The following is a 17663-nucleotide window of genomic DNA, read 5'->3' on the forward strand; positions in this document are numbered from 1 at the left end:
TGGTCACCCTGCAGGTGTGTGGACATGAGTGAATGGGTGGCCTGATCGGGGCTGGTCACCCTTGTGGAGTTCACTGCCTGCCAACCCACAGGCCAGGCTGAGATGACAGTGGCCTGTGATTTGTGCCAGGAGTGAAGGGGCGGCCCATGGCCAGCAGGGAGCGGCTGAGACGGGGGGAGAGGAGGCCTGCATGGGACCTGGGCAGGGCACTCCTGGCAGAAGGGACTGCCTGGGCAAGAGCCTGGTGGGTGAGCAGGTGTGGGGTGTTGTAGTGGATTGAATTATGTACCCCCCAAACTCACCGAAGCTTGAATCGTGTCCCCCAAGTTTTATGTATTAGAAAATTAGCCCTCACCGTGACTTTTAAGGGTGGGAAATCCTATTATAGTAATTGAAAGGTGGGACCTTGAAGAGGCGATTGGATTGTAGGACCGTGTAGTAGTGAATGGATTAAAAATGGTGGTCAGGGGCAAGGTTCTGAGGGCTTTAAAAGAAGAGAAGAAAGTCTCTCTCTTTCTCTGCTCTCTCTGCTTCCACCATCTTGCAATGTGAGACCCCTGGGTCACTGTTGCCACCACCAGATGGACTTTGGATTCCCCAGCCTCAAAAATTGTAAGCAATAAATTTCATTTTGTTTATAAATCACCCACTTCCAGGTATTTTGTCATAAGCAACAGGAACAGACTAATACAGGTGTGGAAATGGTGGGTGGGGGGTGCCAGGTGCACTGCAATCCCAGGAAGAGGGCTCTGCGGGCTTGCATAGAAATGGGGACCCCAGTTATGGTCTCATGTTTAGGACCTCTCATCCCTGGAAAAGGGGAGGAAACTAAGGCTGGCGAGGCTCCCCTCCCCCAGCCCTGGGCAGCCCCTGCATCTGCCCAGGATGAGGCAGCCACTCAGGGGTCTGCTCTGACTTGCCCACTGTGGAGAGGGCCCTTTGTCCCCGGACACTGGAGTCTTTGAGGGGTCTGAGTCTTTGAGGGGAGAGTCTCCTGGCTCCACCCCTCACACTGCCTGGGCCCCCGTCCCAATGGTCCCCTGGATTGAGCCATGCTAATTATTTACTGACAGTTCACCTTTTCCTGCTCTGTTCCCCAAGGCCCACCACCCAGAGCTGGGAAGCTTCAGAAGGGAGCAGGGGCTGAGACTGAGGTTTCTGCTGTGTGAACCAGCCTGGAGCGGCCGGTGGGACGTGGGTGTCTCAGCAGGGCCAGGTGGGCAGGGTGGGGGACTGAGCCAGTAGGTGGACTGCCCAGTACTGCTCCCTGGGGAGGGGCCCAGAAGCAAGTCCCTGCTTATGCTAGCGTCCACATGCAGCCCTTTCCAGACTCTTCTCTGCCCAGGCCTCGGCTTCCCCACCTGCAAGTGGGGGATGTACCAGAGCTTGGTTTCACAGGAGCATGTTAAAAACTCTCGTCCAACTCCATCATTGCATCCAATAGGTGTCTGGTAAGTGGGGGTGTCGGCTGCCCTTGCTGGAACTCACTGTGAGACACCCCCCGCCAGCGGGCATCTCGGCGTCTGAAAGTCCCCCCTGCGGGCAGAACTTGGAGGCCCAGCATTGGCCCCTTCACAGGTGCCCTCCCGAGTGTGAGTTTTCCCAGCGGTGGAGGTCACAGGTGGGAGGGTGGCAACGGGGAGGGAAGCTCAGCAGCTGCCTGGGGGGAGGGGGCTGAGAGGCCACAGTGAGCAGTAGCAAGTGCTTCTGCAGAATGTTCTGGATGACAGTGGTTTCACAAGAGGGTACAGTGACTCTGCACAAGAGCAGTGCTCTGAGGTGTGGCCATTCAGGCCCTGCAGGGTGGGGGGCAGGTGTCCGGTGAGGCGGTCTGGGACAGCTGTGTCCAGGGCACCTTCGTAGGGAGGAGGCTGGCACAAGTGGCAGAGTTTGAGCGCCAAGAGCAGGAACCCTCCCCCATAGTCCGCCCTCCCTCTCCCCTCCCCTGTCCTCTCCACCTCCTTCCCTCCCTTCCTTTGCCTCTCCATGGATATAGGCAAGCACCCCACCACTCCCTGGATCGCCAGAGCTGCTCCTGAAGGGGTCCAAATGCAGGTCTGGAGGAGTCTCCCCTCTTTTGCTGCATTCTCCCTCGTCCTCCTGGGGAGTTGGGTTGGGGGCTGCCAGCATGGACAGCCAGGAAGCTGGCTGCTTTCTTGGAAACCTCCCCCATCTTCCCCCCCGAGGGGGATTTTCTCAGGACCGCACCACGGCCGTGCACTGGCGCTGCAGGTGACCCTGGCATGGCACTGGGCACACAGTGGCCCAGAAGTGACGGCCCAACCGGACGCTGATGAGCCAAGCCCAGGCTCTGGCAGGAGCCAGCAAGAGGCTGGCAGGAGCACAGATGCCACACAGCCATGAGGTTTTCTGCGAAAATAGTGGGAATATATTTGGAAAGATGAGTTAGCTATGACTTTTACAGTACAGCCTCAGGGTCCCTGCGATACACTGTGCACACAGCAGAGGCATTCTGAATGGCCCACAGCGCCTTCTAGACAGGCGATTTGGGCTCGATTTGGTCTCTTTGGAAACAGCAAAATAAAAACTTTAAACATACACATTGCACCCAAGGTAAAAACTATAAAACGGAACAAAATGAACTATGACTCTTGGAATACCTATGGAGAGAACAAAGCCTCGCCCACCCTCCTGTCTCTCTGCGAGATGTGAGTCTGCAAACTTGAGCACCGGCCCCGGCCCGGAGTGTCCCTGTCTGGACCTCAGGCTGGAGCTGGCAGGGGAGGCTGGTGAGAGGCTCCCCTCGATGCTGGATCCTGTGACCTTGATGCAGCAAGCCTGACGCTGTCTCCTCACCCAATGCCCCCGTTAAAAAAAAAAAAAATCAAGGAAGCTTGCATTCACATTACAACATGGAGATAGCACCAGAAACTTCAGAGTAAAATTGCTGATACTTGGAGCTGGGAGGAAGGCCCCGGGCTGGTGATCGTAGAGGCTGGGGGGGTGGGGGTGGGGTTCTGGGGAGGGAGAGCGGGTGAGGGCCAGCAGATGAGCAGTTTTCTCCACGTTCCATATGGGAACCTGGTCCCGGGGGGTCAAGGTGTGCTAGAGATGGGCATGTCCACGGGCAGCGCGAACAGCGTGGGCACGACCCTGTGGTCAGAGGGAGAAGGCCTATTGTGCTCTTGGGACCAGGCGGCTCAGAAATGGCTCTTCTGAGTGGAGAGCCCTGCCCTACCCCCGTGATTTCTAAGGTCACTTTGGAATTCCAGCAACAGCAGCAACAAGACTGAGGAGGGAAACTGTCACCGTCTGATCGGCTGCCTCGACTTACTTCCCTGCTAGATGGGAGGGGGGTCTGTGCAAATCTTCAATTGTTGGGCTCTGCAGTGTATGGCACCATGCCAACAGGGCACACGGGGCTGGGGCAGGGGTGAGCTGTTCTCTCTTCAAGTACTTGGTACCGAGAAAACAGCTGTGTGGTCTCAGAGGGGCTGCAGCTGGCCTGACCCTCATGTGCAGTTTTCCATCAAGAAAGAGAGTACTGTCCACCCCAGGCCCTGCTCAGAGTGCCACAGTCTCGGCTCTGACACCAAAGTCTGAGCACGTGCATGATAAGTCAGGGCAACCAAAGCAGGTGGATGGCCACACAGTGAGCCATCTCAGAGAACGGGAGCCCCCACTGGCTGGGATTGAACTGGCTCCGCTCACAGGCACTTGCTTGTATAAATTACTCAGCAGCGTCTTTCTTCAAAGGGATCTTGAAGCTAGTTAGTCTCTGCCCGAAGAGCTGGCTGAGGACGTCACTCTGGGACTCGGCGGTCCGGTAGTCGCGGGGGTCGGCAGGCTCAGCACCACGGACAGCGCTGCCCCTCTTAGGGGGCCTGAGCAGGGGTCTCGCCAAAGGGAAGGCCTTGCCCAGCCCCTCCTTCCTGTGTGTGTGGCTGGGCTCCCCCTTCCGCTGCTCTGAGAGCTGCAGCCTGGTCTTGCTGCTGTAACTGCTGGGTCTGGGCTTGGCAGGTAGCAGGCGGCTGGGGGTTGCCTGCTTCCGAGGGGTCCGGGTGGGTTTCTCAGGGGCCAAGGGGGCATTCCCCAAGCTCCCCACACCCTCACTCCTGGCTGGGCCCAAGGCCTGGCCCCTTCTCCTCTTCTCACTGGTCTGTCCCTTTTCCCTGGGACCTGGGCTCCCTTGGAACTCCTTGGTGCAGGCCCTGGCCTGGGCTCGAGGTGGGGGCTTGTCTGCTGCAGGGCTCCGTCTGGGGCAGCTGGGCTTGGCCAGGGTGGTGGCCATTTCACTCTGCAGCTGTCCGCTGGCTGGCTGGGGCTGGCTGCCTCCACCCATCTTGACACTGGTGCGTGAGCCCCCACTACCTTGGGAGCTAGGGCCTGGTGTGGCTTTGGGGGTGTTGGGCTTCATCCTGTCCTCAGTGCCATGGGGTGGCTCTCTGGGTGCCGGGCTCCCCACAGACTTCCTCGGGTGCACTGGGAACTTGGGCACTTTGCTGGGGGTGGATTCAGCTGACCTGTCTTTCCATGAACTCCGGCAGCCCCCAGGCTTGGTGGCATGGCCCTTGTGGGAGGGGCCCCCTGTGCCTCCCTCAGGCAGCACGTGACATGTGGACACGAGCAGGGAGGAGCCTTCTGGGGAATGGTCAGGTGCACATTTGCCACGGGCGCTTGGGGTCCTGTGTTTCCCTGAGAACAGGTGAGGAGCCCTCTTTCCCTCTGCATCTTGGCCCCTTGTGCCTGACTGGGCCAGGGATGCCCGCGAAGGGAGAGCTTGTTGGAGAAGAGGCTCAGGGCTGCCTGGGGAGGCTGTGACTTCAGGCCTCTCCAAGGCTCCATCTGGCTGGTGGCCGCCTTTGCCATCAGCCGAAGCAGCTGGGAAAGAAGACAGAGACAGTGGAGGGAGCTCCTGGTGGTCAGCCGGCGGATCGGCCTCCCTGGCTGGGTGGTCCACGGGCTCCATGAGCCTCTCCTGGGTCTCGGGCCATCCCTGGGAGGTGCTGGTAGCCACCTCCAGGCAGAGCTGGAGCAGGGCTGGGAGGGACCCCTGGCCCAGGGCGGGGCTGCTGGGCACGGCCACCCTGCGCCGTTTGTGGGGCAGTGCGCCCTCGAGGGCCGGGGCCTTCTGCCGGGGGGCTCCGGGCCTGCGCACGCCACGGAAGGGGAAGGGCTGCTGCCCCCTCCTCAGGTGTTTGTCCATGTGCCGGTCGAACTGCTCCTTCTTGGCGAAGGTGTAGTTGCAGGTGCTGCATATGAAGGACCTCCTGATGACACACATGACGTTGGCGCAGAGCTCACAGGTGTACAGCGGGGTGTACGGCAGCTCCCGCTCCTCCTGCACCCCGTGCACTCCGCCCAGGTGTGCGCGCAGCTCGTGGGGCTCCGGGTAGACCCCGGGGCAGTGGGGGCACAGGTAGACGCGCTGCGGGCTGTGCACCGCCAGGTGGCGCTGCAGCTTGAAGGGCTTGGGGAACTGCTTCCCGCAATGGTGGCAGTCGCGGGAGGGGTCCTTGCAGTCCTCATGCACCGGAATGGCTTGGAGGAGGGGCTCGCTGCTGCACCAGCGGTCTGGGGACAGGCTGGGGGATGTCTTGGTGGAGCCCGGGAGGGTGGCAGAGCCACTGGTTGGAGTGGGGTTCTCGCAGGGGGACAGGCTGCCGCAGTCGGCCAGGATGCTGTCTGGCGTCCAGGCGCCATCCTGGTTTGAGGACTCGGCCCACGCCCTGGGCCTGGCTCTCTCCCTGGCAGTCTCTCTCCCAGCACCCCTCTCTTGCTTCCGTGTCTCTTCAAGGCTCCTTCCGGCCCTGCCTCTTGAGTGCTTGACCCTGTGGGGTTTGGAGGCTTGCTCCACTATGCTGTTGAGGAAGCGCGTGACAGCGCTGTCCCCCTCCAAGCCCCCGGGCAGGTCCCCCGGCCTGGCTCTCTCCCTGGCAGTCTCTCTCCCAGCACCCCTCTCTTGCTTCCGTGTCTCTTCGGGGCTCCCTCCGGCCCTGCCTCTTGAGTGCTTGACCCTGTGGGGTTTGGAGGCTTGCTCCACTATGCTGTTGAGGAAGCGCGTGACGGCGCTGTCCCCCTCCAAGCCCCCGGGCAGGTCCCCTAGGGATCTCCGCGCCTGCCCCTTGCGGGCAAACTGGACAGCATGCTCTCGCAGGTGCTCATTGTACATCCAGATGTCAGCAACCTCCTTCAGGCACATGCCGCAGGCCCATGGCCCTGCCTTGCCTGGCAGGTGTTTCTCCTGCAGGTGCTCCCGGAGCAGCTCACGCGAGCCGAACCTGCGCTCCACGCACAGGTGGCAGGTGGGCGGTGGCGAGGCGCTGTGGGCCAGCTTGTGCAGGTCCAGCTCGCCCAGGCCGTGGAAGCGCTGGAAACATACCTTGCACTTATAGGGGGCCTGCCTGCCTTTAGCAGGCCGGTCTCTGCCCTGGGCCCTTCTTTCCCTGGCCGCCTCTTCTGTCCTTTTGTTTCGTGGCTCCTGTGCATTCATTGTGGCCTTGAAGTCTGAGAAGCTCTTGCTGGAGAGATCCACGAGGTCGTCACAGCGTCCCAGAAAGCACAGGTCTTGCACCTCAAACTTGGTGCTGAGCAGCTCAAAGTCCACAGCATGAAGCGGCAGCAGACCAGCATTCCCAGAGAGCCCACCATCATATCGTTCTCTCTCCAGGTTGGGGGGCTCTGGGCTCATGTCTCCAAGAGAAGAGGATGTCTCATCAGCAGGGGCCCGCAGCTCCAGACCTCGCCAAGCCGCCGGGACCATGTGCAGTTCAGGGATGGTCTCTGACCGATCGTCCTCGGAGCAGCAGGAGACTGCCTCCTCGGCTCCGTCGGCTTCCCTGTTGGGCTCCAGGGTCCACAGGCACAGGCTGGGGGCCCAGGGGTCAATGCCTGGCACCTTGCTGTTGAGAAACCCATCCAGGAGGAAGGACTCCGGCAGTCCCGTGGCCTCGTCGTCCCACAGGTCCTCGTGGGAGAGGCAGAGGGAGCCAGAGTCACTGAGGTCTGTGGGCAGGCGGGTGGGGCACAGTGGGGGGCCACCCCCAACCCCACTGCTTGGCTGGGGGGGCGGTCGCTTTGGCTCTTGACAGCGCTTCCCGTAGACGCGGAGGTTCTTCTTCTGAGTCAGGCGGCCGCTCAGAGGGAAGAGCTGGGAAAAGGAGGTCTCATCATCAAACAAGCCCAGAGGGTCCCTGGAACCCGGGCTGGGGGATTCAGGAGCAGTGCCCTCAGGCCCCTGGAGGCAGCTGCCTGCTTCAGAACTGGGAGTTTCAGGAGGATCCGGGGGGTCTGAGCGGGGCCCGTGCCCCTCCCAAATGCCTTCCCCTGACCCACTCTCAGCTCCTCTGCTGTCCTCTGTGGGCTTGCTCCCGGCTGCCTGCGATGGCTCTTTGCAAATGCCCGATGCCCTGTCCCCAGGAGATGCTCCCTCCATCCTCCCTGGACGCATCATCCAGCCTCTGGGCGATATCTCTATGGCATCCTCCACTACCCGGGGCCCTGGCATGGCTGAGCCAGGGGGCTGCCCCACATTGGCCTCACGCTCCCCCGCTGCTGGGAGGCAGCAGCTCAGACGGGCCGTGTAATTGGCAATTGCAGTTGATGGATTTGAGCAGCGCCTGTCTGAAATCACATCAGGAGAGGCCTGGGGAGTGCTCTGTTCCCGGAACCTTCTCACTCTCAGCTTTGCCACTTTCTTGTTTGATTTCCTGTTGCGGGGGGAGGTCGTGGGCACTCTGCTCTGCCTCTGATCTTCTCTGTTCTCTGCCTGTTTGGGATGGAGAGTATCCTCTTCTGCCTGGTCTGGTCTCTTGGGCTCTAAGCCTGTGGGCTTCACACACACCCCTTGCTGCATCAGGCCTGGGGGATGTGGTTGCTGGTTGGGTGGAGAGTCTGGGGTCCCGATAATGCCAAGCGCCTGCTGACCCTCCTTTGAAGGCTCAGGACCCAGGGTGTCTCCAGGAGCTGCAGAGCCCTGGATGGGAGGAGGCCCAGTGGCACGGCTGGGGCCTGCTAGCCTAGGTCTCTCCTTCCCAGGCCCCTTGTGGCTTTTCTTCCCCGGGGTCTGGCACGTTTGGACTGTGGGTTCTCGGGGCTGGACTGGTGGGCTCGGCTTGGAGGTGGCCCCTCTGTGAGGCTGATGTTTTCTGGCTTTGTGCCGGCTGAGTCCTGGCCCAGAGCGGAAGGAGGCTGCACAGACCTCACAGGTCACAGGAGGCCCGCCAAGGGCACGACCCTTCCAGTGGCCATTCTCCATGGACACAGGCTTCTTTTTAAAGCCACGGGGCCTTTGTTTGGGATCTTGGGGACTGATGGGGCCCCCCTTGGGTGTCTGTTGGGGGACATTTTTGTGGCTTTGGGGGGAGTTGCACCTGAAGTCTCTTGCTGTGCTGCTTGGAGAGGTGGCTCTGCTCAAGTGGAGTCCTGCAGAAGGGCAGGGGCCTATTGAGCCTGTGGAACCACCTCTGGGCACCTTTGTGATACCAGAGTGCCCGGCCTCAGGTGTCCCTGGGTCCTCCAGTCCTTTGTGGCCAGCCTCTGCCTCACTTTCCAGGCAGGCATGGGACTCTGGCCCTGCTGTCCCCAGCGTGGTAGGGTCAGTGGGCACTGCTGTGACCTCCTGGCCTTCCCTGTGGCCAAGGTTGGCAGTTTTGCTTGGGGGGTCTGAAGAGGGGCCCTTGGGCATCCTGCCTGGGCTGGAGTGGGGTGGGGCTCCCCTGCAGGGGGTGTCTGGTACCTGAGACCCTCTGACCGCCTCTGTCTCATCTTTGGCAGGAATGCTGGATGGGCCAGCAGTCTTGACGTCCACTTGTGGGGAGACGGCCCCCACTGAAGGAGGAGGGGCAGCACAGGCAGGAGACCCCCTCGGTCTCTGTTTTCTGGAATCTTCTGTAGTTCTTAACGTGTTCTCTTTAGGGCCATCCCCCCAACAGATGGAGGTTAAGACATTGACGAAGCGAGGCTGGCATGCAGGAGGATCTTCCAGCAGGCTGCTGTCCCCCAGGAGAGGGTGGCAAGCCAGGACAGCCACCGGAGGCCCCCAAACCACAGCATCTGGGCGGGCTTGGACACAGTTGGCCTCTTCCAGAGGTTCCCAGGCAGGGGAGCAGGCTGGCAGATGCTGGGGGCTGGAGGCATCCCTGCAGGATGGAGAAGCTGGCAGTTGCCCCCTCCGCTCACCTTTGGCATCCCTGGCACCAGAAGGTGGGATGGGAGGGTCTTCCTGGGGCAGGTGCTCGAGGCTGCAGACAGTGGGGGTGGCTGAAGAGGAGGGTAAGGGGGCACAGGCAGCCAGGTCCCCAGCAAGCAGCAGCTGTGTGTTATGGCCTGCGCTGGACGCCTTCTGTGGACTCTGGTCCTTGGGCCCATTTTGGGAGGAGGCTGCTGTCAAGGCTGGCTCTGAGGATTCTCCATCAGGGGAGGTGGGGTTTGGGGTGTGCCGTGCCTCATTCTGAAGGCCCTGGGCCTCCCTGCCTTCCCCCAGTTCATGCTCACCCTCAGCGGGCCTGGCCCCTGCAGTCTCAGGATCAGCGCTGACCGAGGTGAAGTTGTCTTGCCCCCCCGGGCTCCCCCAGGTATCTGGCCGGAACCCACTGGCTTTGCTGTAATCCTTGGGCTTCTCGGTTTGGCCAGGCGAGCCCATGTGTCCATCTGTTTCAGGCCCCAACTGACGTCCGGCCACTGCAGGGACAGCTGTCACCTGTGTACCTCCCTGGGAGCCCCGGCCAGGGCTGCCAGCCACCTTCCCACCATTTACACTCTCCCTTTCTGGGTCTGAAGAGTAGTCTCCTTGCTGCAGGCCTTGGGTGTTGGCAGGTGGTGGCCCCTGCAAGCCTTGGGTGTCTTCTTTGCTCTCAGTTGCTCTGGCCCCCAGGAGCTGGGGTTGATCTGAGGGGCTCGAGGCTGGGTCCTGGGACCTCCTGCCAGGGCCAGCGTCGGGTACGCAGGCAGGACTCAGCATGGGGACAAACCTTGCCTCCCCACCCTGGAGGGGAGTCAGTGGGGAGGCTCCTCCTGGCAAAAACCCTTTACACTCAAAGCCAGGCCCCTCTACCATGTGGTGGGGGAGCCTAGCTCCCCTGGGCCCACCTGCTCTACCTACAGAGCGTCCCTGGACAGCACCACTGTTGCTGAAACCAGGAGGTGGTGTGGCAGCCGGAGGCAGAGGCACATCACCCTGAAGCACCAAGACAGGTGCCAGGGGGCCCACGGGGCTGCCGAAGGCTTCCAGTGCAGGGGAGTCTTGGCAGCGCCCATCTGCCTTGCGGGGTTCTGGGGAAAGCCCTCCTCTCTGTTCACAGGGCGGTGGCCACAGCGGGCTGTCCTGGCTTCCTTGTGCTCTGGCAGTCTCTTTACTTCTAGGAAGTAGAAGCTCACAGTTTGGGCTGCACTTTGCTGGACTCCCAGCGTCCCGCAGGGGCTCTGGTGGCTTCCCAGGGTCAGGGAAACAGACACCTAGGGGGACCCCAGAGTCTCTTCCTGCCTTGGAGACTCTGAGGCTGGTCCCCAAGTGGCTGAAAGGAGCCCCAGAAGCCAGGTCTTCGTGGGTGCTGGGGGGCAGGGCTGCTTCTCCTGGGTGGAGTGAGGCCGGGCAGGGCCACTCTCCAGGGGGGCTCCCCAGAGTCCCTTCCGTGGCGGCCACAGCTGCTCCTGCACCTTCCTGATGTGGACTTGATTCCCCCAGACCCGTAAGGTCGACTGCTGAGAACGCATGCTCGTGGGGAGGGGAGGCCTGGGGGGCGGGCAGCGGGGAGGACGGCTCTGTGCCCATGTGTGCCCTGCCCACGCTCTCAGTCCCTCCAGGCTCTCGTGGGGCCCCATGGCTGCTATGGCTGCTTTGCAGTTGACTTTCTAATTCAGTGACCAACCTTTTGATCTCTAATTCATCCTCGCACAGATTGCTCACAAAAGGGACGTTACATTCACTTCCCTTTCCAGGCCCAGGGGGAGGGCTGGGGACTGCTGTCCCTTCGTGGGGACCCTTCTCATGGAATGCCTTTCCCCCTGCGAGGTCAGGAAAGTGGCTGGGCAGCATGGAGGATGCTTCCTCCAGCAGCAGAAACGAGGGGTATGGTGGCTCTGATGGGGGTTTCTTCGGGGGAAGGTTGGCACATGCCAAGGGCATATGGGTGTCCCTGTTAGCAGACAGGCTGTCGTAGAGAGGTGGCTCGAATCCGTCCGCGGGCAGCCCTGAAAAGAGGGACGTGGACTCCAAGGTCAGTGGTGATTCGGCTTTACCTGGGTCTGCTTCAGCTGTGTAAGGTGGATTCTTAGGTGGTTTTGGCTCAAGGGAGTTGGCATCCACACCATCCTGGCAAAGGTAGGAGCTGCTGGCTGGCAGTGTGTCCACGGCTGAGGATTTGGAGTGCACGTCCTCAGGGAAACAGCCAGCCAGGACTTTGGGTCCAAGGAACAATTCGCTGGGGGAGCTGCTGTAGGACTGGGACCCTTTTTTGTCAAGAGGAACCTGCACAGAGTCTCCACTAAAACATGCAGGGTCACAGCTGAGATCAGAGTTCTGCAGAAACAGGAGGCTGGGTTCGGGGTAGGCAGCATTGATGCTGTGAGCAGCGGACGCCAGTTCTCCTGGCTGGGAGGCAGGGAGGTCCTCTCTGTCGCAGGACACCGGGAGCACTGTGGGTCTGCCAGAGTCCTCTGTGCCAGGTCGTGGCTGCTCTGAAGTTGGGAGCATGGGCCTTTCTCTCACACTCAGGGCTGGAGAAGGACTCAAACCCTGTCTGAGTTTTGTGGCGTTGGGGGGTGACTCTTCAGCAATTTCAGGCTTCTTGGCCTCTTGGGGGACGTCCAGCGACGGGTGGTTTTCCTCAGGGGTCTTGGTGTTGGTGGGAGCCTCTGGGGGATGCTGGGATGCCTCTGTGGGGTGATCGGCAGGTGTGGGGACTCTTTCCATGGGGGTCACTCTAGCCTCTTGTCTTCGCGAAGGACTGTGGGTCTCCGGACTCTTGCTGGGGTCTGGGCCAGGCCTGTGTGGCTCCCTGGTTTGCTGCCTCACTACTGTCCTGGGTTTCTGCTGTCCCTCATCCACTCGGGGACCCCGGGTCAAGTCTGCTTCCTTCCTCTTCTCGCTGCGGCACCACCGCCGGCACCCATGGCGGGGCCGGCCTCTGAAGCCAGGGCCCCGCTGCCGCGGACGCTCGTCCTCCTCGGACTCAGAGGCGTAGTCGTACTCCTGGAATCTGGTGTCCTTGGCACTGGGCAGGGGCCTCTCGGCCGCCAGGGAGCCATGTGGGCCGAGGCCAGGCTGCACCTGCCGTTTGTACAGCTGGTTCTTCTGCTGCACGATTTTGTGGATGAGCTCTTTGCTCCAGGTGCCGCCCTGAGCCCTCCTCTTCCTGCCGTCCTTCCTGGGGGGCAGTCGGGGGCGCCTGGAGCTCCTGGTCTCCTTAGCGAGGTGGGTGGCTCTCAGGGTCCGGTTCTCAGGGTCCGCTTGGCTCTTGGGAGCCTGAGCTCTGAGGTCCCGGGGACGGGGCGGGGGCCGCTGTGCCCGGGTGCCCTTCCTCCGTGGCCTCAGGCAGGCAGCTCTGGTGCCCCCGCTGGGCCCCTTGGCAGGACCGGCTGTGTCCAGCTCTTTCTGGAACAATTTAAACTGCTTCCCACGCCTCTGCCGCCTGACCAGGCTAGTTGCATCTGCCTCTGCTGGTGCCAGACCCAGGGAGCGGGTTTTGGGTCTGCTTCGGGCTGGGTAGCCCCTGTCCCCAGGGCAGGGGGCTTGGGGCTTTGGTGTGGCAGCCACGGCTGGGAGTGGGAGCTGGGCTTTGTCTTCTGGAGTCGCCCCCACCCTGGTCTTGAGGGGCTGCCCAGCGCTGGGGCCTCTGGGGCCGGAGGGCTCCTCATCGGCGAAGACGTCAATGAAGCTGCTGTCGATCTCCGGGTTGTCTGACTGGTACTCCATGCCGTTGAGCGCCTCGGTGATGAGGCTGTCCAGCTTGGCGTCGTCCTCCATGTCCAGGTCTGAGGCAGGGAGCGGGAAGGGGGTGGCAGCCAGGCCGGGCAGGAAACTTGTCCTCAGGGGGTCATCTTTGACCTCTGCCTGGACTTCTCCGGCTAACAGGAAGGGGACAGGCTTGGTGTGGTTGAGCATGCCTGGGTGCACGTCAGTGGGTGCCATGGGGGTGGCGGTGGGTGCAGGGAGCCCTGGGGGGTTGGGGGGCTGTGGGTGGCCATCCTTGGCCCTGGCCAGGAGCAGGCTGCAGAACTGCCGGTGTGCCAGGAAGGCCGCCAGGCTGCTGTAGGTGCGGTCGCACTGCTTGCAGGTGAGCAGCACGTCCAGCTGGTCCAGGCTGGCGCTGCTGAGGGAGAAGTGGTGGCCCGAGTATGGGGGAGGCTCCTGGGGGAAGCCCGACAGCCGCCCCTTGCCCGCCTCAGGGCCCTCTCCGGGGAACGGGGCCTCCTCCAGGCACTTGAAGGCACCCTTGGCCGTCAGCCTGTCTGCAGGGAAAGGGAAGGCCTTGGCCGGCTCTGGCTGGTAGTGGGTGGGGAGGGCGTGTGGGGGCTCGGGGGATGGGAAAGGGCTGCTGGTCTCCTGGGGATGAGTCGGGGGGTGGAAGAAGGCTGAAGGCCCGAGTGGGCCGGGGAGCTGGCTCTCCTCGGAGCTGGGGTTGGCTGGGCTGCTGGACAGCGGCGAGAGGGATGAGCAGGTGCTGCTGCCTGCGGTGTTGGTGGCGGGTGACGGCAGTGGAGACTCGCTGGGGGATGCTCCCATTGCCCTGGGTGGGGGCAGGCTGGGGGTCCCGTGGGGCGAAACCTGGGGCTGGGCCACCCCAAAGAACAGGGGCTGGGCTCCAGGGTCTTTCAGCCCATTGTAGGAGAACAGACCAGGAGAGCTGCCTGGCTGGCCGGGGCTGCTTCTCACGACCACCAGGTTCTCCCCAGGCGTGAGTGTCTTGCCGGCAGCAGCACCTGGGGCTCCCTGGCTGCCTCCAGGCCACTCAGGGACCCCCACGGGGAAAGGCAGCCGGCTCAGCATTTCCACTTGGTGGGGGCTTGGTGTGGTGGGTGGGATCACATGGGGCCAAGGCAGGGGGGGACTTGGCGGGAGGCAGAGCCTTTGGCTGGGGCTGGGCTGGTCACCAAAGAACGTGGCCCTGGCGGCAGCTGCTGGAGGGCCCAGGGGAGGTATGGGGTAAGGGGCTGCTGTGGGGTCCCACAGCAGGGGCAGTCTGGTGGGTGGTGGCCCTGGGTGGGCCAGCTCGGTGTCCAGAGGCCCTGGGCTGGTGCCCACCCCACTGGTTCTGTACACCTGCCCTGCAAAGTGCCTCTGGGGTAGGGAGTTTGGGCTCCCCAGCCCATCAGGGGCTGAAGGTGGTCTTTCGGGAAGGGTGTTGGTCAGGCTCTTGTGCAAACCATCCGGGAAGGGGCTCGGGGCCGGGTGAGCAGCACCAGGTGGAGAGAGGGTACTGGTGAGGTCGCTGGGGGAGTTGAGGCTGCCTGGCTGGCCTGGGTAGCAGTGAGTGGGCCGGGTGGGCAGTGAGTAGGCTGGGCTGGCACCCACGGTGCCCTCCGGCCACGCTCCTGGGGGCTGGTGGAAGGCAAACGCCAGTGCCCTGTTGCCGTACTCCTGTCCAGCTGTGTCTGCAGGAAAGGAATTTGGGCCGGCCCTGGGCAGAGCCGGGAAGGGGTACTGGAAAGAGACCATACCAGGGCTGCTGGGCCTGCTGCCTTCAGGAAAGGGCTCTGATTTAGTGGGGGGGACCCCGAAATTAGCACCTGGGAAGCTGTTCTCAGCAGCGGGAGGCCAGGAGTTGGTCCTGTCGGCCTGGAATTCTGGATAGGAGGCTGGCCTGCAGGGGCTGGCCCCGCTGCTCTGGGGGGCCCTCAGGGGTGGGGGCCCGGGGGTGGCATTTGGTGAGGTATAGTTGGTAGAGGTAAAGCTGGAGGGGGTCTCCTGGAAGCACCTTTGGAAACTGAGCTCTTCAGGGGCAGGAGGGGCCCCGGCCTGTGGGAGGCTGGGCCTGAGGTGAGCTCCAGCCCTGTGGCCCTGGGGGGCTTCTGCCTCTGGGGCCTCGAGGGCCTTGAGCTGCGGGCTCTCAGGGGTCTCGTCTGGGGTGGGCTTGGCCCTTGAGCTGGCAATACTCAGACCGTAGAGCTGCTGGGTGCTGCTGTCGGCCCTGCCTGCCAGCCGCGTGTGACCCTGTGCCTGGCTCCTCCCTGGCGGGGCCCGGGGACTGCCCTCCTTCCCAGGGGGGCTGATCAGGGCCTGGGTTCTCAGGAGTGAGGCCGTAGGCTTCCCCTCCCTGGTCTGCCTTGGCTGGGCTTCAGGGGACTCCACTGCTTGGGCCCCGCTGCCAGCCTCTCTCGTGCCCTTGGTGGCCCTGTTGGCTGGGGCGTGGTCCTCGCGGGGGGGCTGGGAGGGGCGCCCCAGGCCTCTGGCGACTTGGCAGGGCTGCAGGTCTCCCGTCATGGTTGGGGGCGGTGCTCCTCGGGGCTGCTCCCCAGGCATGGCCCCTCCGTCCTGGGTGCTAGGAGGAGGCAGAGGTCCGAGGGGGGCGGCGGGGAGTGGGCCGGGCAGCCATCCTCACCCCTCGGGGGGCCCCAGGGAAGCCTGCTCTCATGGTCCTGAGTGGAGCCTGCAAGGGAAGGGTGGAAGTGAGTAGGGGCATTGGGGGCTGGGATGGCCCCGCCCGGGCAGGAAGCCCACACTGGCTTTGTGGCCCTGGCCATAGGGGCCCCGGCCGGGCCGGAAGCCGGAGCGGCTGGTGTGGCCATCATAGAAACTGCTGCACTTAGGGGAGGGGGATGCTTGGCTCAGACAACGCCTTGGAGAAATGAGAAGGGAGAGGAACTCCTGCCTGACTGTGCCAGGGGTTCTGCAGGGCAGGGGGAGGAGAGAGGAAGGGAGAGAGGTGCTAGCTAGGCTCTCAGGGTCTGGGAAGACTGCCCTGGCAGAGCTGCCCTGCTAGGAGAGGAGAGGTCCCAGGGGTGGTGGGCAAACTCCAGCCCTGCAGCTAGCACATGGGACAGGATCAGGGAGGGGCAGAGGTGGACGCACACACCTGCTGGGGGAGGGCCCTGCATCAGAAGCTGAGCTTCTGGGCGTAAGGGAAGACATCCAGTGCACACTGAGTCCAGCCTGAGGTTCACACTCGAGTTTTCTCCCTGACACCTCCCCTGTCTCTTGCAACTCAGCCGCCAGATGGGGCCTCCCTGCCTCTGGCATTGCACAGGAGGGGCTAAAGCCCCTTGCTCTGGGGAGCCCCCAGGCTCCAGAAGGTGCCAGCTCCTCACTTGGGCCTCTGGGCTGGGCTCCTATTCTGGCCTGTCCCGTGACCCAGGCCTCTGGGGAAAAGCACCTGTCCGTGAACACTGGTGGCATGGCCTTTCCTGTCTGTGCAGCCCACTGCCCTCCCCCAGCAGCTTTGTTCTCATCCAGATGCTGGAGAGGGGTCTCGGTCACAGTGACTCCTTTCCTAAGAGCAATCTTCGGGCCAGCTGTTATGATTTGCTCACTTTCCTGGTTGTCCCCAGAGGAAGTTCAGAGCACTGAGCCCCAAGCCAAGGTCACACAGCTTGGATGTGGCAGGGGCCACCTGCCTGGGGAGCCTGGCTGAGGTGGGGGCTCCTCCTGGCCTTTGCTGGGCATCTGTCCTGAGGAGAAGCTGGGTGTCTTCTGACACAGGGAAAGAGGCAGGACTCAGCCTTCTGGGGTGTCATCCCTGCCACTGACCCCTGGGTCCTCATGACAGGCCCAAAGAGGCTGAGTGACTTGCCTGCGGTCATGCAGTTAGCAGGCAGAGTAGCCGGAACTGAAAAGATCGGCCTCAAGCTCTTTTAGCGAGACCCTGCTGCCTCCTCAGGTGACGGGACCCTTGAGAGGGTCTGAACCAGCACTAGGTGTTTTTCACACATCCCCAGTGCTCCAAGGACTTCCCACACCATGGCCACCTGGGGGCTTGGAACACAGGGATCCCAGGGCCCTCAAGGCGAGCACTACACCTGCACATCTACCTGGGGCTGCCTGCCTGTGGGGACTTGTCTGTGGGGACCTGCCGCAGAACCACCCCCATGGAGAAGGGTGTTCTGCCTGGTTGGGGGCACGGTCATCCCAGGAGTCTTGGTTGGGGAGGCGCAGTTCCAGCACTCGCCAGCAGAGGGCACCACCCTGCCNGGGCCCCCCCCCCCCCCCCCCCCCCCCTCGCGGCCCAAGGAGATATGAGCTGGGTGGGGTGGGGCCCTTCCTCCTCTGCCGCCACCACCGAGTCCCTCCCCTGTCCCATCAGCCTGGGGGCCCCACTGCCAGGGAAGGAGAGGACTGGGAGTCATTGGGGCAAGAGCTTGTGGGTAAAGTTTGCCGGGTGGATAAAGGATGCTGAGCTTCTGGGCGCTCCTGGCGGCACCTGCCTTGTCCACACAGTGGCTCGGGAGGTCAGAACTATCACTGGCACCCGTAATTTGTGGGTGGGAATTGAGGCACAGAGAGGTGAGTGCCTCCCCAAGGCCTCACAGGGAGGGTGGTGGGACCCCAGGAGGAGGGGCGCCTCCTGGCCCCACAACGCCTGTCTCTTGCCCTGTGCCAGGCGTGGCCATGTCACTCCCACTCCAGACACCCACTCAGGGCCAGGCTACTGGGTGTGGGGGCAGCAACAGCCAGGGCCCCCCACGAAGCCTCCGCCTATCTCGTGGGTGAGACCCACTATCCAAGGCCTTCAGCTGGGAGGCCTCAGAAAGGCTTCCTGGAGGAGGTG

At 62.8% G+C, this 17663-nt stretch overlaps 1 protein-coding gene across 1 annotated transcript; it reads right to left on the reverse strand.

Annotated features, from left to right (window-relative positions):
* Positions 1–2950: 2950 nt before the first annotated feature.
* On the reverse strand, positions 2951–15421 carry ZNF469 (zinc finger protein 469). Its single transcript, XM_008565886.1, has 2 exons — positions 12246–15421; positions 2951–12158 (listed from the first exon to the last, which is right to left on the reverse strand). The coding sequence occupies exons 1-2, from the start codon at positions 15419–15421 to the stop codon at positions 3692–3694; spliced, it is 11643 nt and encodes a 3880-aa protein (XP_008564108.1). The 3' UTR covers positions 2951–3691.
* Positions 15422–17663: the final 2242 nt, after the last annotated feature.

Source organism: Galeopterus variegatus, unplaced genomic scaffold (genome assembly GCF_000696425.1).
Source record: "Galeopterus variegatus unplaced genomic scaffold, G_variegatus-3.0.2 Scaffold210, whole genome shotgun sequence".
In the NCBI taxonomy this organism is placed as follows: domain Eukaryota; kingdom Metazoa; phylum Chordata; class Mammalia; order Dermoptera; family Cynocephalidae; genus Galeopterus; species Galeopterus variegatus.